Raw genomic sequence first — 22843 nt, forward strand, 5'->3', positions numbered from 1 at the left:
AGACGTAAGCCCGGCTGGTTTCAATGAGAATACTCTCAAAAGCCATGGAAGGACCTGTCAATGTTTGTTCTCTGTTTCTCCTCTTGCCAATGTCAAATTTGGCTCTACACATTTTTGTAGCAATTTGTGATTAATTTCTTTTTAAAATCCTCATGACAATTCATCGGTGTTTGGGTGTAACTTTCTCCTAATAAACACATGCATTGATATTATTTGTGCAAATGTTTTAATTTCTCTTTTTCCAATTTTAGTATACGTGCTGCCGAAGCGAGCACCAAATGTTTTAATTTCTCTTCCTTCCCCCTTTTGGTGTTTCTTTCTTTTTTTGGGCGGGGGATTGGAATGACTTTTGCCTCTTGAATTATGGAGAAAAGGTTGAAACCACTGTTACAGCCCTCATTTAATATATAGGCCAGACCTACACATTTCTCTTGGGAGGGAATGACTCATTCCTGAGGTGCTTTTCTTAAAATAAAAATAAAAAAGAGGAAGAGAAGAAGAAAGGTTTGAATAGTCACAGCTGCTGGGGAAATTCCATTCTATCAAAAGTTCGCCACCAGACGGAAATGCAAGGTCTGTGCACCTTTTAGGAAGGAAAGGGTATAATCTACATCAGCTTCATGTCTCCTTTGTGAGCAGGAGAGCTTGGTCTGGCTCCTGAAATATTTGAGTCATTTTCTCCTCCTCCCCCCATTTCTTTTTTTCCTGCTTGACCCAACACATCCAGTCTTAGAGCCTGTAGTTTGGGAGTTAGAGACCCCCATCTGCAGGGCCATTTCTAGAAAGGAATGGCAGGGAACTTCTGTTTGGCCCCATAGTAGGGATAGGGGAGAAATTCAATTCAGTTAGCATTTGTGCTTTCTGAAACAATAGGCGAACTGAAACATGCAGTCCTCATTCAAAACTCATGCTTCTCCAAATTTTGCATTGCAGTTCTCCAGCCATGGAATGGGTACAAAAATAAATAAAGGTAAAGGTAAAGGGACCCCTGACCATTAGGTCCAGTCATGGCCAAATCTGGGGTTGCGGCGCTCATCTCGCTTTATTGGCCAAGGGAGCCAGTGTACAGCTTCCGGGTCATCTGGCCAGCATGACTAAGCCACTTCTGGCAAACCAGAGCAGCTCACGGAAACGCCGTTTACCTTCCCGCCGGAGCGGTACCTATTTATCTACTTGCACTTTGACATGCTTTCGAACTGCTAGGTTGGCAGGAGCTGGGACCAAGCAATGGGAGCTCACCACGTCATGGGGATTCGAACCGCCGACCTTCTGATCAGCAAGTCCTAGGCTCTGTGGTTTAACCCACAGCGCCACCCGCGTCCCACATACACTAGGGTAAAACATACTATTTCCACTGTTAGGGGAAAAAATGTATATATGTAGATCTCTCGCTTGCTCTCCTCTTAATGGGGCAAAATATACTTGGGGGGGTTGCAATTTCCATTTTGGAAAATGGTGCAGCAGTAAAGCGACAGTGTTCTTGCATCATGTCCTAATAGGGACCACACACACCCAGCTGTTATTTGCAAATATGTAAAAATGGGTGAGTTGCATTCAAACATCTCTGTTGCCAGGCCTAATTGGCCTTTGGAAGATGTTCAGAATGGCTATATAGAAATTTGTAGGCGGGTTTCAGATAAAGGTGCTGGGACAAATCATAATATTCTTTGAATGGTAAGAAATTTCACAGGTAATTTATATAGGATCCATCTTTTCATGAGGAGAGAATACTGGAGAATAGTGATACCTTTTTAAATAAACTGTTTATTTACATATTTACAGGCTGAACCGTTTTTATAGGCTGCAACAGCATTCTTGAGTGACTTACAAGGAGAAATAAAACCATGTGAAATTCAATAACAATAAAAACAAAGAAGTAACAGAAAGCAAAGGTAGCTTAAAGTTAAAACAGATTAAAAGGCCTAGAAAATAATATTAAGGTTTTTGACTAGCACTAAATTCACTCCCAGGCAGGCACCAACCAGCCAAGCCACTCTGGGCAGGGCATTACACAGCCAGGGTGCCACCACTGAAAAAACCCACTGTCTTGCAGTGATAAACAAACACATAAACAGTGCTGGTCTGCAAGCAGTATTGTTTCAGCACTTTAGAAAGAGAGCTGTGCTGAATATTCCCGAATTTTGAATTTTGGATTGACAAATCGATTTTCTTTTTCCGCCAGCGAAAGAAGAAAGATTTCATGATTATTTGTTTTGTTTTCCTGAATTAGTGTGATCCCATTCAATGAAGAATTAACTCAATCTTTTTTTAATCCATGCTTCCTTTTCTCTGCATGCTCCTCTCATGCTCCTCTTCAAACAAATCTCATGCTCCTCTTCAAACGAGGCTCCTTTATTTCATTAGAACTTCTAAAGAATTTAAATATCATGGAAGCACTCATATCCTCCTTCCCTTTAGATCCTCATACACCGCTCATTGAGAGACACTGGATTAAGAGAACAAAAGTCATACACTTTGTAGCCAATCCACTATTTGATGACACCAACAAAAGCATGAGGTGAGCAGAAGATCAACTGAATGTATATAAACCAGTGATCAGGAAGGAGCCTGATTGCTATTTTCTTGCACCATTTATTTTTTGTTCAATCTTATCAGCAGTGGCACGAAAGCGAAGGTCTCTCAGTGTGGTGATCAAAGTCTTATAAGCATCTTTCATCCCATGTTCTTGGTACCAACATTCCAACAGCTTTATTTTCTGCTCAGCACCATCATTTGGATTATCCTTCATGATCACATCTATGCGATTGGACGTCACATTCAGTCTCCGAACAAAAGTCATGACGTCTGAGTGCCGCATCTCCTCTGCAATAACAGGAATGTGAGGGAGCAGATCAATATCTAGAAAGGAAAAATGGGGGAAATGTTACACACCATCCAAATCTCCAAACAGAGAGAGAATTGAGGGGTTCCAGGTGCTTCCCAGGGTTGGCTTCCTTGGAATGAAGGTCAGGTGTCTTTAGGATATATGGTTTTATTTATGCATATATACAGCCTCGTCATAATATGGAGGGGCTCACAGCATTATTGACCCCAAAGGTCTTCCTTCTTCATTCATCACAGATTTGGATCCAGCACAGAGCAAGCATGTTCCAGCTCCCAGCCTGCTTCTAGCTTAGCTCACACCCAACTGTCCCCCTATCTCTCTCCTACATAGCAGCTAGGTGAGGGGGGTGGGAAAAAGGCTCGTGCATTAGTCAGGAGGGCACCACAACATTTTTTGTTCTTGCAACCTAGCTCATTCTTTTGGGTTGCTGTTGAGGACATTTAATTGGCCAGAGAAGCTCATTGTCTTGCAAAGAACCTTGTCCAATGAGTTCAGCAACAGATTTTGGCCTTCACTGTGTGTGGGGACCCAAGAATTAGAAGGTACTCGGGTAACACCCAGACTGACCCCCTAAACCCACAACAACATATTATCTGCATAAACAGGTAACTCGCAGCTTATGCACATTTAACTTGCACTCGTTCATCTTTAAGTGTTTACCCAAAAAATTGTGTTTGTTTGTTTGCTTTTTTAAAAAAAAAAGTAGGGAGAAAGGGGGCAGGTTCTGGGGGAAAAGACTTTGTCAATCCCACCTGCCATTGAACCTAATGTGTTTTGACTATACTTGATTTTGGCTTTACATGCTATCCCCAGAATGTAACCCCCGCATAAATTGAGAGTTGCCTGTTTAATATTTTCCTCAATTTTACTGTCATTTATATATATGACGCCTATGTAAAGCCATAAATATGTCATTCCAAGGAGGTACTGTCTTCTCATGTGACTGCTCCACCTCCATTTTTACACAGCTTGGTAGTGAGTTAAAGGTAAAGGGACCCCTGACTGTTAGGTCCAGTCATGGACGACTCTGGAGTTGCGGTGCTCATCTCGCTTTACTGGCCGAGGGAGCCGGCGTACAGTCATGTGGCCAGCATGACTAACTAAGCTGCTTCTGGCGAACCAGAGCAGCGCACGGAAATGCTGTTTACCTTCCTGCCAGAGCGGTACCTATTTATCTACTTGCACTTTTGAACTGCTAGGTTAGCAGGAGCAGGGACCGAGCAACGGGAGCTCATCCCATCGCAGGGATTCGAACCTTCTCAGCGGCAAGCCCTAGGCTCTGTGGTTAATGTTGGAATTCTGCCTGGGTCAGAGGAATGTGCCACAGCGTAGGCACCGGCAGATATTCCTGTCGACCTCCCCGCGTCTCCACTCTGCTGATAAGCAGGCGAGGTCTCGGCGATTCTTCTCAGATGTGTGAGAGGAACACACCGTTCTTCCTCTCTCCCCTTTGGTGTCCCCCAGGGAGGGGAAAGAAGCAGACAGAAAACTATTTACATCTTTTATTTCTGTCTCTCATATCAGTACAGAGAAACATGTCTGCACTCGACAACAGCAAGAAGAAACTCCACCCTTGTACTTCCAGTACGGGTCATATAACACACACACTGAGCTAACATCCGGTGCTCAGTTCAGAATGGACTGCCCCTTTGTTTCCATGGCAACAGTCACAAACATCCTGTCTGGCTTTCCAGCCACAAGCAGCTGACTGAGCTGCTGGAGCCTTTGCTTGCTGCAGCATTGGTGCTTTATGGTAACAGTTAAGACAACAGTGCCACCCATGTCGTATAGTGAGTTACACTTGCTTAAAAGTGTCCCTATAACAAGAATGCTTTCTCCAAGGCGATACATTTTTTTCCTCTTGCGGAAGTGTGTGCTTTCAAAGCAAACAACTACCTTTCTAAAACCTGGGTTGATTCAGCAATGCTATTCATCCCCCCCCCCCCGAAAGAAAGAAAGAAAGAAAGGGGGGAGATGGTTACATATGTCTACCATGCGACATCTAGCTCACTTATTAAAATTTTACATGACTTTTATTATTAATTTAATCAAAGTGAGATGAGAGAAAAGCTGACAAGGGTGCTATAGAAAATTTCATAGAAGCTCCCTAGACAGCTTTACAAATGAAAAAGAAAGCAATCAAGTGACCAAAAAAAAGCAAGACATGTAAACCTGTCTCACTAGAATCCATATCTAAATATGTAATACTAAATCCTGGCTGACAGTGAGTGGGCTTCATAGAGAAGGGAAGCCAGTGGCGCATCAACAGCCCTGGCACTTGTGCTGATCGGTTGGAAAAATGTCGTTGGCTACCCCAGTTCCCAGATTGGGCCACTTCCTATCATGTGATGGCAACAGAGTCCAGACAGGGTCCATTGCTGGCCCTATTGCACTCCACCCATCAGGCTTCAGCGAATCCGATCTCTCCCCCTCACGCCAGACTGCCAGTAATAGATAATAAGTTCTTACCAATGTCTTTTATTCATTGTTCACAGAGAGAAGCTTAGAAATGTTGTCTCTTGGGGTAATGGCATTGCTCCAAATAATCTCCTCCCCCCTTCCCTTCTTAATCGTCAACAGCACCACCCCCTTTATGGTGGCTGCTTAAGGCCATTTGCCTCTTAGCTTTCTGCTCTCCCACTTTCACTGCTCGCTGGGTTCTGGGAGAAGGTGGGTCTGGAATGCTTTCTAATGAGAACGTGTCAGCCAGCTGCTCTGGCTCTGCTCCTCCCCCCCCCATTATTTCTCATCTTTGTCCCTCTTCTATCTCTGAGCCGTGACCTTCTGCAAACCACTGTTGTAAATCAATACTGTCTTCCTCTTCTCTGGAAGGTTCAGAAGGAGGGGGAGGCGGACTCCAGCATTCCTCCTCAGTCCAGTCCCTGACAACCACTGAACTGTCCAATTCTAAAAAGAATGGTCTTATCCATATAGTGGAAGACCATTAGAGAGCCCCTGCTTTCCTCTTCTCTCTGGAGTTCCATAAATGATGACTACCAATAAGGTCCTCTACCTATTCCTGACAATGTAGATGAAACACATAGGAGGCCTTATTGCAGGTTTGCCTGTAAGGGGTCCTTCAGATAAACTTGTCCCAAATGATAAAGAGCTTTAAAGATCGCCACAGCACTTTGAATTAGGTCCAGAAACAATTGGAAACCAGTGCAGTTCCTAACATGCTCCTAAGAAGGCAGCTCCAGTTTATAATTTAGCTGCCACATTAGGAACCAGCTGAAGTTTCCAGACTCTGCTAAAAGTAGAGCATACTGCAAAAGTCTGTGCTGTAATGATGATACCATGGCCAAATCTGTGCTATACAGGCAGTGGCGGAGCAAGTCGATCGGGCGCCTAGGGCTGCGTGTGCCCTGCACCCAGGGGCGGGGCCAGCCACCCACAAGACAGGACGAGCCAGGCCAGAACACTCCATGAGGCCTCCGGAATCTGCCTGCCTCCTCCCACATAGTCGCCCTACAGCCGGGAGGAAGGCAGCGGGCGGACCGTTTGGGGCAGACGGAGCCAGCGGATGCCCAAGCTGCTGTGTCACTCCCTGGAGAGACGCTTGGCTCGGGCATGCTGCAGGCCCCGCGGTGAGTGCCACCCGGCGTTTTGTCACCCCCCCCCTCAGTGGTGACACCCGGGGCATCCTGCCCCCACAGCACCCCCTTCCTCCACCCCTGTATACAGGCCAACATGCCTATGCCCTTTTAAAATGTGGTGGGGGGTTTTTTTGGGGGGGTTATTGGGTTGTTTTTATTTTGATTATGTATTTTGTGCTTTTATATTTTGATTTTATTCTGTGAACCACTCTGAGACCTCCGGGTATAGGGCAGTATATAAATTCAATAAATAATAATAATAATAATAATAATAATAATAATAATAATAATAATATTTTAAAAAAAAATAATGAAATCATCATATATATATTTCCATACCTGAATAACGGAGAGGCTCCATTTCCTCTAAGGGCAGCTTACAACATATATAAAAAAATAAAACATTGAACATTAAAAACTGTTACGGCTAAAAATTGGCCGCTGTTTCTTTAATGCTAAAAGAACTAAGTCAGCATGTGTCAGCGGCCTACAATGACTTATGCAACCTTTCACCAAATTGTACTTGTATATATAGAGTGGTCAATGTTAGTGTGGTGTTGGGTTGGTTGGATGGTAGAAAGCTGGTTGTGTTTGATGTGTGTAAAGCTGTCGGTCGTGGTTGGAGGAGACTTTTTAAGAATAAAAACAGCATTCTGCAAAGTACTCTTTCTTAAGGACTCTTTGTGCCAACTAAGGTCTGAACGCTAGGCAAAAGAGTAAAAAGGAGGTCAGAATTTTTTCTTTTTTCAAACACTGTCAAAAAAAATATATCCTATACAAGCAACAAACCAATAAATCAATAGAAACCACTAACTACAACAACAATAAACAGTGCTACTGGAAAGAATCCCCCCCCCATTAATTTGGGTCGGGGGGAACTAGACATTTAACCAACACCAACCTGACAAAAACGAAACAGAGGAACCAAAATTAAAACTGTTTAAAACATTTTAGAACATTTTAGCCATTTGTCCCAACCCAAGAATTGTTCCAGCAATGTCCCAGTGGCCTCCCAGGAGCTTCTTTTAGCTGTTCAGCATGAGACTGGGCCCCACCACCTAGGCCAGGTGCAAGGCCCCTTGTAGCAGGGACACAAGACCAGGCACCTTGTGTCTTATTGATACATCATCTAACACAGGAATAGCCAATGTAGTACCCTCCTTTCAGCCCCAACAAACACGACAAAATGGTCAGGGATGATGGGAATTGTAGTCCAGGAACACCTGGGGAACACCACATTGGCAAGCCCTCATCTAACTAACACAAGGTTACTCATGGCATTTAAATACCATTGACTTCAATGTGATCTAAGGAAGCAATTAAATACATCTATGGCCAAATGATGCACAGAGGTCTATCTGATTGTTCCATCTTCTAATTAGATTAATAGTCAGTTTGTGATGAGGTTTGCAAAAAGGCATGCATGCTTATCGAGCCCAAGAACAAGGATTATTACAGGACAAACTGTACCTGCCGCATTATGTAATATATGGTGTCAGGGGTTCAGAAGCAGAGACGCAGAGAAGGGTGGAAACAGAGAGCGAGGGGGAGGAAGCCGAAGGGAGAATGAGTGATGATGACGACCCGAGATCTCCAAGCCTAAGCAGTGAGTCAGAGGACTCCCAAAAGGGAGCCCCAGTGAGCAGAGCAAGGGGGGGATCCGGGGGGACACCCCAGGAGGAAGGGAACAGAGGAGATTCAGAGAGCAGCAGCTGGAAGTCGGGACCCACGCTCAAGACTGAGAGCAGCAGGGAGGAAGGCAGCCAGGCATCGGGTTCCGGAGGCCGTCAGCAGGAGGGAGGGCACGAGTCAGGGGTGGTCACGCCCTCCTCAGAGAGCGAGGCAACGGTCAAGAGGAAAGTAGAGAGTTGGGCGCGCGCGCCAAGTTCAAATGCAGCGGAAGCTGGAGCAGTAAGCAGCCCGGAGAGTGAGCCAGGTCCCAAAGCCCGCCGAAAGGAAGCGGAAGGATCAGGGGGGTCAGCGTCAGAGGAGAGTAGAAGGGAGGAGTCCCAGGGGGGCAGAAGGACCCAGAGACGTAGGGAGAGGCGAAGGAGGTGGAGCAAGGCTAGGGTATTAAGCTGGTGTGCAAGAGGCGGGGACTCAGATGGGTCTTCGCCGACCTAGGGCAGAAGGTGTAGAGCTGCACGCTGCAGTTCGGAAATGAAACCTGTAACTCAATAAAGACTCTTTTAAAGTGGACGCTGTGTGGCGTGGTCCTATGTGAGCTGGGACCTGGTAGCAGCTCTGACAGTAAGACCCATCTCTTCAAAGCTTCAGAAACCTGAAACCTCGCAGCGGGAGCAGAAGCCGCTAGGGGAGGAAGAGGGGTGTCTGTAAGCAAGCTCACAAAGGTTAGCAAGATGACGGAAGAACAGAGGATCTCCGCGCTGCAAGAGGCAGTGACCCAGTTGTCCTCAGAGGTATTGGCTTCCAAGAAACGGGAGGAGGAGACTACAGCCGCCTACAGAGACCTACACGCCAGGTTTGAAATGCTTGTTAAGCAAAGGCAACCGGGACCCAGACCGGAGGGCGTGGGATTGGCACGGAGAGCAGGAGGGCTTGTGGCTCACTTCGATGGGACTTTGCAACAGTACCCTAATTTTAGAGCAGACGTAATGTGCGCACTGCAACTGCTGGCAAAAGACTTTAGAGATGAGGAAGAGAAGGTGGGGTTCATATTGTCCCATTTGCATGGGGATGCCAAAGCCTGGCTGCGCAATTTGTGGAGGGATAAAGATCCGGCGCTTCAGAATGCAGATGCCTTTATCAAAGCGATGGATGCGTGTTTTTTGTCTACTATTGATGTGGATCTTGCCAGACGGGAGATTCATGGACTAAAACAAGGGAGGGCGAGCGTCCGGCAGTATCACGCCCGATTTTTTGCGCTGGTCAGTGCTTTAGAATGGGATCGGGATTCGCCCCCTGTCAGAGACCTCTTCTGGGAGGGTCTAAGTTCTGCGGTTAAGGATGAAATTGCAAGGGGGGAGAGGCCCCGAAGCACGCAGGAGGTGGTCCAAAGGGCGCTGACTGTGGGGGTGAGGCTGGAAGAACGTCCATGGTGCAGAGATGAAGGACGTGGAGGGCGCGAAGCAGCGAGAAGTTTCTCTTTCGTTCCGAGGGAAGCAGCGCGTGCGCAATCCACACCTCCGCCAGGAGGGGGAGGGGAACCGATGGAGGTTGGAGGTGCAAGGGCTCAGTCAGCAGCCAGAGCCCTAGCACCGGCAGCAGTGAAAGCGAAGCCTCCTAGAGGGAACAGGAAGTGTTACATCTGCGAGGATCCAGGCCATTTGGCGAAGGAGTGTCCCCGGAGGCTCCACAAGCACACTGCAGCCTCAGCAATGGTGACTGCAGCAACGCAGCAAGGAGAACCACAGCAGGGAAACGACGATGTCTGGCTGGAGACGGAGGCACTGGGGCCCAGCCAGACGCATCTGTGAAGCAGTCCCCAGCGATATTGCAACCCACGGATCCCCTCCCACCCAAACCAGTAGTGCAGCTCACAGCGTCTCTCCAGCTACCCGACGGCGTCACTATCGAAGTGCCGCTTTCTGTGGATTCTGGAAGCAACGCAGACTTTATAGCGCAGAGCTTTGTGGAGCAGCACGCTATACAGCTATTGCCTGCCACTCTGCCCCTGCAAGTCGTCACAGTGGATGGCAGAGAGTTGCTAGGGGGGCAGGTGGTGAAGCAGACGCCACCGATGGTGATGCGCCTTGGCAACCACAGGGAAGTCATCAGTTTTAATGTCACCCAACTGTCGGACACGCCCATTGTGTTGGGCATGAGTTGGCTGGACAGGCACAGTCCGACACTGGCTTGGTACCAGAGACAACTGATCTTCGGCTCCTCTTATTGCGCAGAACACTGCATCCTGCCCCGTCGGGAGGGAGAGGAGGAGGAATCACAACTGCAGTTGGGAACGTTGCAAGCGGTCCCCCACAAATACGCGAGCTTTTTGGAGGTCTTCTGCGAGAAGGAGGCGGACAAGCTACCCCCTCACCGGCCATATGACTGCAAGATTGACCTCCTACCGGGGGCGACGCTGCCGAAGGGGCGGCTATACTCCATGTCTGAAGATGAAATGCAGGAACTCAAACAGTTCATCGAGCATAATCTGGAGCGTGGCTTCATCAGAGAGTCCAAGGCAGTGGGGGGCAGTCCCGTTTTCTTCGTGAAAAAGAAAGACACGCCCCAAAAAAGACTCGTTGTGGACTACCGCCTTTTGAACCAGATGACCAAACCGTCTGATTACCCCATGCCCAGGATTGACGACCTCCTCGCGACGGTGCGCAAGGGACGCGTGTTCACCAAGTTGGACCTGCGAGGGGCGTACAATCTCATCCGCATGCGGGAGGGCGATGAGTGGAAGACGGCCATGTTCACACCGCTGGGCACCTACGAATACAGAGTTATGCCCTTTGGATTACAAAATGGCTCTCACTGTTTTCAAGCTTTTATGCATCACGTGTTGGAGGGACTCCTCTACAAGACATGCGTCTGCTTCCTGGATGACATCCTGATTTTCTCTGACTCGCAGCAAGCTCACGACCGAGACGTGAGGGAGGTGCTCAGCAGGTTGCAACAACATAGACTGTACGCCAAGCTGGAGAAGTGCCAGTTCGACACGACGGAGGTGGATTTCCTGGGATACAAGTTGTCGGACAAGGGGATAGCCATGGACAGCACCAAGGTTCGTGCGGTATTGGATTGGAAGAGCCCGCGCAACCGGAAGGAGGTCCAGCGGTTTGTCGGCTTCGCCAACTTCTATCGCAAGTTTATCAAGGGGTTCGCGATGCAGACGGCAGCAATTACGGACACGCTCAGCTCCAAAAAAAAGAAATTCATCTGGACGGAGCAGGCGGAACAGTCCTTTCAAGCGCTCAAGCATCTCTTCGCATCGGAGAAGCAACTGCTGCATATCGACCCCAGTAAACCGTTGAGGGTAGAGACAGACGCGTCAGACAGAGCCGTGGGAGCTGTCCTGCTGCAGCGAGACCCGCAGGGGGTGTGGCGGCCGGGAGCGTTCTACTCCAGAAAGCTCAGCAAGTCGGAGCAGAACTACACCATCTGGGACAGGGAGTTGCTGGCCATTCATGCAGCTTTCAAGGCGTGGAGGCACTTCCTAATCGGCGCCAAGCACACGGTGCAGGTCTGCACGGACCACAAGAATCTGGAGCACTGGCGCACGGCTCAGTTCCTGAACCAGAGGCAGATACGTTGGGCGGAGTTCTTTGCTGACTTCAATTTCCGAATAGAGTACGTCCCAGGAGACACCAACATCATGGCGGATGCACTGTCCCGAAAACCGCAATACCTAGAAGAGGTGACGCCAGCGGCGGCCATGCACATCTTCGCACCGACGGCGTGGGCGTGTGCCTCAGCTACAGTAGACCTGGATGCGGTGCGACGTGCATTGCGGGACGACTCATTCGCGCAAGACAAGATGGCGGAACTGCTCAGAGGCACGGCTACCACGGACGAGTTCCAGGTGCGGGACGGCTTGCTCCTACGCAAAGGAGCTGTCTATGTACCAGGAGACGACCTTCGCGCCAAGGTACTGCAACAGTTGCACGACGCACCCACGGCCGGTCACTTTGGCACAGAGAAAACGATGGAATTAGTCGCGAGAGACTTCTGGTGGCCCAGGCTGAGAGGGGAGGTCGCGGACTACGTCGCGAGGTGCGACACCTGCCAGAGGGCCAAGCCGGTACACAGACCACCGGCGGGACTGTTAGAACCGCTGCAAACGCCGTTTGAACCGTGGGAGAGGGTGGCCCTGGACTTTGTGACGGATTTACCCAGCTCGAGAGGCAAGACAGCTGTGCTGGTGGTGGTGGACTTGTTCACCAAGATGGCACATTTCATTCCGTGTGCGAAGGTGGCCACGGCGGAACAAACCGCCAAACTGTTCATAGATCACGTGTTCAAAGTGCATGGCCTGCCACGGTCTATCCTGTCCGACCGCGGACGCCAGTTCATCTCGTCTTTCTGGCAGAAGCTGATGGGTTTTCTAAATGTCAAGGTCAATCTGGCATCAGCAAGACACCCGCAGACCAACGGGCAAGCAGAGAGGGTCAATGCCATCATGCAGCAGTACCTGAGATGCTATGCTAATCAACAGCCTGCGACGTGGGTGGATTACCTGCCGCTAGCCGAGTTCGCTTACAACAACACGAAGCACGTGTCCACAGGAGTGACGCCGTTCTTTGCCAACAATGGGAGGCATCCCAGAACCTTCCCGGGACTGGAGAGAGTGGGGGAAGGAGAACCACAGACGGCGGACGCGTTCGCGTCAGAGCTGCAGGCGGTCCACGATCAACTCAGACGGCAGCTGGAGCTAGCTAAGCACGCCTACAAGGTGCAAGCTGACAAGCACAGGCGGGTTGGCGAAGTGATCCAAGTGGGAGACTGGGTCTGGTTGGCAGCCCACGCAGTGCCGACCAGGTCACTTGCCAAGAAGAAGTTGGGGCACAAGCAGATCGGTCCGTACCAAGTCGAAGCGCAGATCAACCCGGTAGCCTTCCGACTGGCGCTGCCGGAGGGTTCCAGAATGCATCCGGTGTTCCACAGGTCGGTGCTCACTCCCTACAAGGCACCTCACAGGTTCCAGGAGCCAGGGACGGCGCCAAGTCCGCTCCGGGAACGGACGGAGACGCGGGGGGTGAAGCACCAGGACCACATCAACGAGGTCACGGAGATTTTGGACTCCAGATGGGGGGAAGGGGGAGTCGAATACCTCTTAGCCAGAGAGGGCACCCGGGCCAGCGCCAATAGCTGGGTACCAGACTACGCTTTGGAGGAACCCCTGCTCAAGGACGAGTTTCATGCCCTCTTCCCACACAAACCCATGCCAGCGAGCTTCTTCGACGACTGGTTGTTCACACCCACACTTTCTTCCAGCACGTTCCATGGATTCGACTCAGAAGGGGAACCCGCACGGAGCACCCGTTCCCCAGAAGGTTCACCGGCAGGTTCGGCATCAGGCAACTCGTATTGGTGGGAAGATCGACCAGAGGAGCAATGGCGCAGGAAGTGGCTGGAGATGCCAGGTCGAGCGACCGACGCAGAGACTGACATGGACGTGTTCGGGGAGGACCTCGGGTTCGAGCAAGGCGGTACAGAGATGGAAGAGCAACAAGTCAACGTCGACGACCGCGAGGGGGAAGACTCGGAGGTCTTCAGTTGGCGGCCACCCACGGGGAGCGACCTGTATCCAGCATTCCCTCCCATGATGATGGAGCACCCAGCACCCACACCTGACAGCGGGGAGGGGGGAAGGGGGGGCTTCGAGGGGGGGATGGATGTCAGGGGTTCAGAAGCAGAGACGCAGAGAAGGGTGGAAACAGAGAGCGAGGGGGAGGAAGCCGAAGGGAGAATGAGTGATGATGACGACCCGAGATCTCCAAGCCTAAGCAGTGAGTCAGAGGACTCCCAAAAGGGAGCCCCAGTGAGCAGAGCAAGGGGGGGATCCGGGGGGACACCCCAGGAGGAAGGGAACAGAGGAGATTCAGAGAGCAGCAGCTGGAAGTCGGGACCCACGCTCAAGACTGAGAGCAGCAGGGAGGAAGGCAGCCAGGCATCGGGTTCCGGAGGCCGTCAGCAGGAGGGAGGGCACGAGTCAGGGGTGGTCACGCCCTCCTCAGAGAGCGAGGCAACGGTCAAGAGGAAAGTAGAGAGTTGGGCGCGCGCGCCAAGTTCAAATGCAGCGGAAGCTGGAGCAGTAAGCAGCCCGGAGAGTGAGCCAGGTCCCAAAGCCCGCCGAAAGGAAGCGGAAGGATCAGGGGGGTCAGCGTCAGAGGAGAGTAGAAGGGAGGAGTCCCAGGGGGGCAGAAGGACCCAGAGACGTAGGGAGAGGCGAAGGAGGTGGAGCAAGGCTAGGGTATTAAGCTGGTGTGCAAGAGGCGGGGACTCAGATGGGTCTTCGCCGACCTAGGGCAGAAGGTGTAGAGCTGCACGCTGCAGTTCGGAAATGAAACCTGTAACTCAATAAAGACTCTTTTAAAGTGGACGCTGTGTGGCGTGGTCCTATGTGAGCTGGGACCTGGTAGCAGCTCTGACATATGGTTATGTTAATATCTTCCTTTATATTGATGTCAGACTCTCTTCATTTCAGTGCTTGTATGAACTTTACTATCATTATTTAGATCTGAACTATGCCTTCAGGTTGGGTAAAAGTGGGGGGGGTGAGGGATAATAATAATAATAATAATAATAATAATAATAATAATAATAATTTATTTAAATGCCACCTATCTGACTGGGTTACCCCACCCACTATGTGTGGCTTCCAATAAATTAAAACATAGTAAGACACAGTTCAGTTCATTATTTTTTTGTTTTCAATACGCAACTCAATGTACATTTTATTTTATTTTTTGCAACTAACTATAAAACTCAATTAAAATAAGAATGTGAAAAAGACATACACATATCTAGATCAAAGGACTTTGCTATGTGGCCAGCTGTAATATGCTTTGAATTTACTGTATAACCAGGGATCTGATTTTGGTCTAGGCCAGTTTGGCTATTTCATCATTGCCTGCACATAATAGGTGTCCCAAAGATAAGCAAAACTATTTTTCATCTAAGGAAAAACATTGCCCCCTGTTTTCTTTCTTACAATATTCCTTGGGTTATGTTTATATATTTATTTCATAAAATTTATATACCATTTTATTGTAAATGCCATGCACAGTATTCAAAGTAAGAAAGGATACTCACCATTCCGTTTGGTTCCTCTTTGACATTGTACTCTGCGGTTTTCTTCTTTTTACGCACTGCAGCCACACAGAAAATAACTATGGTTTGTTTGTTTTACTACATTCATAAAACAACAGGAGTAGCAACAGGAAGGGACATAGAATTCCACATCACTGGCTAGAAGCACCCATTAGGGCTGTGAACCAGATTTGACCAAAGTCCATATCCCAAATTGTATCGGGCTTATTTGGGTGGATCAAGGTTTGGGCTGGATTGCGATGAGACAGTGCCAGATTGTCTCGAGTTGGGTTGGCCCACCTGCAGTGATCTGAGATGGTCAAAAGGTAGTGGGAGTGATGGATTACAGGGGGAAAGAAGGTGAGATAGGCAACCCCTGGAAACAATAGCATGAGGCTGTCTGCAAAAGGGCTTTCAAACAGCCCTGCACTGCGCTGTTCCCAGTAGCCTGCTTCCATCAGGTGAACAGGTCCGTGCAGCCAAATTGAGCAGTACTGAACCCTCTGCTCACCAGATGAGTGGGTGGTTGGATCCTGATTGCTGCAGAGGTCTGTAGTCATGTGGGGACAGGGTGGGAGGTGAGGTGACACAGCACCTCCTTCTCGCACCCCCTCCTGACTGTATGCTTAATCAGGGTTTTAAAACCTCGATTAAACAAGTTGTTGGGTGGAGTTTAGAAGCCCATTTCCTGAAGTACATAGACTACACTTCCTGCTAGCCCCATCCACCCTTGGATTCAAGCTGGGGACAAAAAAACAGATTGATGGAATACCAGCTCAGAACTAAATCATGTAGAATTTAATGGTGCTTACTCCCAGGTAAGAGGGGTTAGGCTTGCTACCATAGTTCTCTAGAAGTACGTTCACATGAACCTTGAGACAATCTCTCAAACTTTTCTTAAATGTGGCTGGGCATGAAAAGACCCATGTCTATGCTACATAAGCCTTAAGTACAACCCTCAAGCATGCATTGCAGGTTGTGGAATATTTTAGAACATAAATAAGGTAGTTAAAGGTGCATCAACGTACCATACCACATTATGAGAATCGCCGCCACGACGACTATGATGACTACAACAGGTGCAACAATTGAAGCTGTTTTATCTTGTACAATCTCTGTTAAGTAGAACATTGCAAAGTTTCATACAGAATATGCAGATACTTTTCACCAATAAGCATTTTAGACTTATATGGCTCACATGGCAGGTCTCTGCTTCATGAGGCTCAGCTTTGACACAAAGCCATTTTATGGGTAGAATGAACAAATGAAATCCAGCCCCACCACACTCAGTACAAAATGCAAACATCCCCTTAAATATAGTCAGGTTGAAAACAACTGACAGCCCATTCACACAACTGTTTGTTTCACTCTGTGGCTGTTGAGTTTTTGAGCAATTGATGCCGACTTTCACTTCCCACCCACCCCAAGGCAGAGTAGTGAGCGCTGTATGTAGGAGAGGTCTCAACCCCACTCCAACCAGTGACCAGTGATAGGATGGCCAAAGTTTGGCTGACTGAAAACTGAAGTTGTCATGCATCTGAAACAGCAGACCGAAAGCCAACCCTTCTTTTGTAATAATTCCCTTGTTTAAGGTATATTTCAGAGCTAAGTCAAAGATCCCAACAGTTACCTGTTCTGTGACATCTGGTGTTATTGGTTTGGGTGCATTTTTCTAGAATTTTACCACCTTTACACCTGTGAATAAATTATTTGAAAACAATGGAAAGATTAGGTCATCTGTCAAGGGAACAGAGCAAAATAGTCAATTTCCTCAAGTTATTGCTTTTTGAGTTTCTTATTATGATATAGGAATTTTGAAGTTCCTTTTGGAGGAATGTATCCTCCAATGACATTGTCAAGCTGGACCTCCCAGAAGCTGCAGATCTTTTGATTTCCAGCTCAGAGTCTCTGATATCAATGGCCAGAACTGGAAGCTAGAACTTTATGTGAAACAAATAGAAGGCACTGTTCCACAGGCTAGGCCAAGGATATGGAATCAGTAGCTCTCCAGCTGCTGTCGGGACTCCAACTCCCATCAGCCCCTGTCAGCATAGAGAATAGCCAGGAACGATGGGAGTTGAAGTCCAACATCTGGAAAGCCACTTATTTCCCATCCTTGAACTATGCAAAAGCAAAAGAGTGGGCTCTTGGTATTTATATACCATGCTTGGAGTACCCAATATTTATTGCTAATGATGCACACCCTTACTCCATTCTGCTCCAGAAAACAACTTTGAAGCATAAGCACCTGCACTCCTCAGTAGCTTTCTAGGCTAGGTTCAGGTCCCTGTTTAGGTGAAACTTAGAGTCCACTACGGAGAAGCTGGAAAGTGTGGTTATGGTTGTACATTGTCCCTCACCATTGGCCAAGCTTCAGATTATGCTCCACTCCAAAACACACCCAGAGAATGGTTGGAAACACATAGAAGAAGAGCAAAGATGCCACCTAGTGTTTGGAAATTATTGTGCATTCTCTTCCTTCTGGATTTACTTATTTTGTGGTAGTCCATAATGAGTAGCCTGTGATTTGGACAAAGTTTCAAATCAGACCATCGAGGGTTGCATTCCTATGAATACAGAGCAGGGGTGCAAAATCTGTGGCTCCCTAGAGGTTGATGGTTTGCATTGCTCAAATTCGGGGATCTGTATCTTTTTATGGGAAAGTGCATACAAAAAATGCAGATTTTATGGGGGAAATACATAAAAACAACTATTTTGCAGGGGGAAATATGATGTGCAAAGGGTGTGTTTCAAGAGCAGTGCCTAGAAAATCATGCAAAAATGCATATTTAAGGAGCAGAGTGTTGTAAACTGTACAAAATGTGCACTGCAGGGAATATCGCATACAAAACTGTGTTCAATTTAAAGGATTCGTGCATCCCTAGTCAACCCTATCTCAACAAAGCAATAGATGTTTAGAACTATGGGGTGGATACTGTATATTTCCGAGACCACATATATTGGGAGCAGGTTCAGAGGTTCAAATGCAAGATCTACAATTCAAAAATGCTTTAGATCCTGTCTCCGGTCCCTGTTTTTCATTCAAATTGCCCTTTAGTCAGTAACTGTGCAGGAGACTTACTCATCGCATGGATCACAGTGGCGGCATGGTTCAGAAGAATTGCAGAAGTAGCCAGACCTACATCTACATTTTACGTTCTGGTGGATGGTACAATTCTTTTCAACTTCAAAACCTAAAATAAATAGAAACATTTTATTAAATTATATATATATATATATATATGAATGAACTGGTTCTTTTTATAGTGGGCAGGTTTTGAAGACTTAGATGAACTGGACTGAATCTGAAGAGAAACAAAGCTGATTCCTGAAGGACTGTCACAAAAAAAATGTTCATTGGGATTGTTGTGTTAGGTTTCCTGGTTATAATGCTAGTACTTCTTCCCCAGTTTCTAATGTTCTGTTTACACTGCATTACCTATTGTGTTATGCCACCAAGGTGTGCTAAATTTCTTTCACACTAGTGGACTTTATCAGACTTGCTACTACCCTCCCATCTTTCATGTGTATGTGTGCTTCTGTTACTCCATGGAAATAGCAGGGAATAACTGCATGCTGGCCTACAGCCCAATGATTTTCTGGACAACATTAGGAGACACTTCATAATGGTAAGGGCAAGTCAACAACACAACCAAGTACTGGTGGTCTTCAAGCAGAGGCTGGACAGCCATCTGTTAGGGGCTGCTGTAGCCCTGTATTCCCAGCAAAGAAACAGATGATTGGCAAGGCCCCTTCAGCTCTGTGATTCTAAGTGTTCTTGAAGTTCAATGAAAAGCCAAAGGCTTAATCATATATTTAAGAGTCTTCAGTTGATGAAAATCAGGATATAACTTCTATATTGCACCCATTGTGTTCTATTTTGTTCCATGTGTCTACATGTCTTCACCACAGCAACACATAATGTTTAGCTGTTTTAATAAATAAGAGTCCTCTTCTGTTATTTGGTTCCCATCCCCTAGAGGCCAGTGTGTGCAATGGCTGCCGCCGCCACCCTACCCAGCATGCAATCTGATGCATATACGGAGGAACATGTGTAGGGAGACAAGAAGGCTTTTCTCTGTGTTGTAGGTGGATCATGCACATGCTAGGCTTTCTGCAAAGACATGCACTTAAAACATTTCTCTCTAATGCAATATGCATAACAACCAATAGTTCTAGATTGCGAACATACCATGGAGAGTGTCACAGTGACCACATCGCAGACATTCAGGGTGATAATTGTACTTATCCATATACTCTTCCCCATCTATGCATTTTCCACAAAAAGTTGTAGGATTGTCCTTTGTGCAACCTTTCCGTTTAGCAAAGGAACCTATTTAAAAAAAACAAAAAAGCAGTTTAAACATTAAGATGGTGTGATTCACTTGAATGTCTCAGATTTCCTGAGTCACTTTTTCTTGTTCAGCACCACCTAAGTGCCAAATCATTGCAGGAACAATGCTAACCAGATAGTGATTAGGTTAAACAGGTATCCATTTCCAAACTATTTAATAATGTGACTTGAGTGGAGCTTGACAGAGTAATATTCAAGCGCTTTCCTTTTAGATAACCTTATGAGAATGACACATGAAATGTGATGGTGATGGCAACAGAGGCCAGAGTTAGTACACTTATCTCAGCTGTAATAATAATAATAATAATAATAATAATAATAATAATAGTAATAATAGTTTTATTATTTATACCCCACCCATCTGGCTGGGTTTCCCTAGCCACTCCCTCATGGGGGACTAGAATGCCTGCACAGGGCTTCAATGTGTTTCCCCATCTGTATTCTGCTCTAACTGGATGAGAGAGAGAGGGAGCATCAGTCTGGTTGCCTTGGCAATGAGAACCTAATTCATTTCCCTCTAACATTTACTGCCTTGCAATCAGGTTCATGCAAAAACAAAGTATAAAGCTGCCTGGAGAGGCTGAGTGGTGAGCATGTTCCTAAAATGCACCCGTGTTTCAGCTCTCCACTATTGAAAATGGAAATGCTTCTCAGTTATCTTACAATCATACCTACCAGGCTTACAAGTATCACAGCAAAGATCTTGAAACAGATATTGTGTATCATTCCGACACCCGATAACATTCCGCTTAAAAATACTTTTCACTGGCCCAGGTTTCTTATGTGCTCTGGGCGCCATAGACATAGACACATTCTCATGCAATGGTCCAGGAGTAATAAAATCAAATGCCTATATGAGAGAGAGAGAGAGAGAGAGAGAGAGAGAGAGAGAGAGAGAGAGACTATATAAATATTGCATTTCAATGCATTATGGCATTTTCCGAAAAGACAATAGTTCTCTTTAGATTCTGATAGGCAATAAAGACAACCAAATTGCTCCTTGTCAAGTTTTATTCATATGAAAATAAAGAACAAAGCAGATATACTCTGACAGAAGGGTGCACAGAAGGGACTTGAAGTTCTGAGTTTGTGGGGGGAGGCTTCCTTGTGGGTAATTTTGAGAATCATTCTTGGCTACTGGTGTGACCCCAAGGAAGATGTAAGCACCCCAAGGACATAGCTTAAGTTTTCCTTTATGTGAGGAAAAATAGAAGAAGCAGCTGCTGGGATGTTGTAGGCCCTTCCCCGTCTGGAAACCAGAGTACTCTCAGCTGTGGCTCCTTTGGTGTTTTTAAGGGCATGCTGTGTCTTAAATGTTATTTTATAGCATAGTAACCTGTCTGGTATCATATTGAGTGTCCTTGCTTTGCAAGCTAATGTTGCCATTTCATTAAAAATCTATCTCCCATCAGCCCCAGGCAACATGACCAATGACCAAGGGAGTTCTCCCCTCCTGAGCAGAGTAGTGAAGGAAGCAAAGGAATCCTGCACCTTTTACAATCATCCCTGATTACGCAGTTAAGAAGGCAGGAATTTCCGTTCTGGCCTGTCCTTGTCACAATCAGTACAGCTTCTGTGCCACTGCAGTTTAAATTCTGCCAGATACAGTGTTAGAAATCTAGTGCACCTGGCATGCTTCCATACCTCCCCCAAAACAAGATTTCCTGTTTCTGTTATCTCTTGAGCTTATCTGTAGCAAAACTACTACATAATGCTTACTACAATAATAAGAAACTGATAATAATATGCTGCATTGTACTAAGGTGAGTGAAACAACAGAATTTCTAATCTTCATCATGTTCAGGGCAAATTCACACGATAGAGTCCAGCTGAGACTACCCTCCTTCAAATTGCTAAAGATGAGAAATTTGCATCTTTAAACGGTTCCTCAAGTGAAATGTGTCCATGTGTCTAGAAAGTTAGCATGACAGGAAGATCTAGAATCTTGTCCCTAATGCACTAGTTTAAAAGAAAAATGGGAAAAAAGACAGGGACTTTTTCTACAGAACAGAGCACATAAAAATACCATATCTAGCATGAGGTGGTGGTCCACAGGATGGAAAATTCTGTTATATTATTCTATTACATGAATACAATAACACTTAATGACTCATAGGTACTTTCTTACTGACTTGAGCTCAACGGCATATGCCCAGACTTGACAGTTACCACGTATCATCTCCCTCTTTCCTTCAAGTTTTTCTTGGGACTTCCCTTTGATTAATTTGTAAAGTAAAATAACTCAGTCAACCATAGATATTGAAGTGCATCATGCTAAGAGCGAGAGATTTGTTGCTTCTCTGAAATATATTTGTGAATAATACATTCAGGAAGAAAGCTGAAGTCCCAACCAGTTGACAACAATGACCAACTTCCTATTGACACAACTCAGCATTGCATTATAATAAACTAAGTATCCAAAGATTTTAACTTACCTAACCTAGTCGTTTGAGGGAAGGAAAAAACCACCATCATGTGCTGGTGATAGTTGCATAGCCAGATAAGAAAAGGAATTTACTGTACAGGCTGCATCCAATAGTTTATGAATTAATGCTTTTAATTTGTGGTTTTTTAAAAAAGGCTTTAATAATCTTTATTGAGGTGCAAGCTTCTCAAAGTACCTTCTTTTCCGCTACACAAGAGAAAAACAAACTGTTTCTGGGTCAGCTAACCACACTGTTCAAAACACTAAACCAAACCAATCATTTGGGATACCGTTTCAAACCCTGCCTCTCTCTGACTACCGTTTCTCATGCAGCCTTCCTTCAGAACTGTTGGCAAAAACTCTCAAAACAACAGACTGACAGAATGCTTCTGAATAAGAATGTTGTGGCTAGTAACAGGTATTTCAATGATTACAGGGAGGTGATATGTGGGGAAAAAGTAATACTTACCAGACACAGGGTTAAGAGGCAGAGAACAAGTTTCTTGGCCATGTTGTTTCGCCGGCGCATGTAAAAAGAAAATGAAAGGAGAGCACTTCTGAGAAACTCCCTCCCCCTTATAGTCAGCAATGTAAACACGGCTTGAAGGGCCGGTGACACACTCTGCTTTGGAGAGCTCGTGCTATTTCAAGATAAGGAAACACCCTTCTGTGAACAGCTCAAGTCAAACGGACTTTGTCATGTCATGTCAGTGAGCCAAAGGAATCTTTACAGCATTTGCAGTTACTTGCGTCTTTGCCACTAGGTGTCCTGACACCTCAACTGTCAAACAAGTGACCATTATGGTAGAAAGAACAAGGCTTTTTGAAAGCTCCTTTATTCTGGGTGTGCGGTTGCACTGTGCGCAAGCTGAACAAAATAGTGTCTCCAGCTTGCAAATGCGTAC

The 22843-nt window shown here is 46.6% G+C and overlaps 1 protein-coding gene and 1 long non-coding RNA gene across 3 annotated transcripts; one reads left to right on the top strand and one right to left on the bottom strand.

The window, feature by feature from the left end:
- Nucleotides 1–1744: 1744 nt before the first annotated feature.
- On the bottom strand, nucleotides 1745–22562 carry FAS (Fas cell surface death receptor). 2 transcript variants are annotated; one of them, XM_082222211.1, is made up of 9 exons: nucleotides 22408–22562; nucleotides 20189–20363; nucleotides 19352–19492; nucleotides 18242–18353; nucleotides 16790–16854; nucleotides 16188–16274; nucleotides 15163–15218; nucleotides 6781–6817; nucleotides 1745–2859 (listed from the first exon to the last, which is right to left on the bottom strand). In XM_082222211.1, exons 1-9 carry the CDS (start codon nucleotides 22465–22467, stop codon nucleotides 2576–2578), a joined length of 1017 nt encoding a protein of 338 aa, XP_082078337.1. In that variant the 5' UTR covers nucleotides 22468–22562; the 3' UTR covers nucleotides 1745–2575. The 2 variants fall into 2 exon arrangements, with proteins under 2 accessions (XP_082078337.1, XP_082078338.1); XM_082222212.1 differs by lacking the exon at nucleotides 16188–16274.
- LOC309532218 lies at nucleotides 4003–4846 on the top strand. The gene is made up of 2 exons (XR_014219663.1): nucleotides 4003–4135; nucleotides 4611–4846. It is a non-coding gene; the product is annotated as an uncharacterized lncRNA (long non-coding RNA).
- Nucleotides 22563–22843: the final 281 nt, after the last annotated feature.

Source organism: Podarcis vaucheri (assembly GCF_965113315.1).
Source record: "Podarcis vaucheri genome assembly, chromosome: 5".
NCBI lineage: Eukaryota > Metazoa > Chordata > Lepidosauria > Squamata > Lacertidae > Podarcis > Podarcis vaucheri.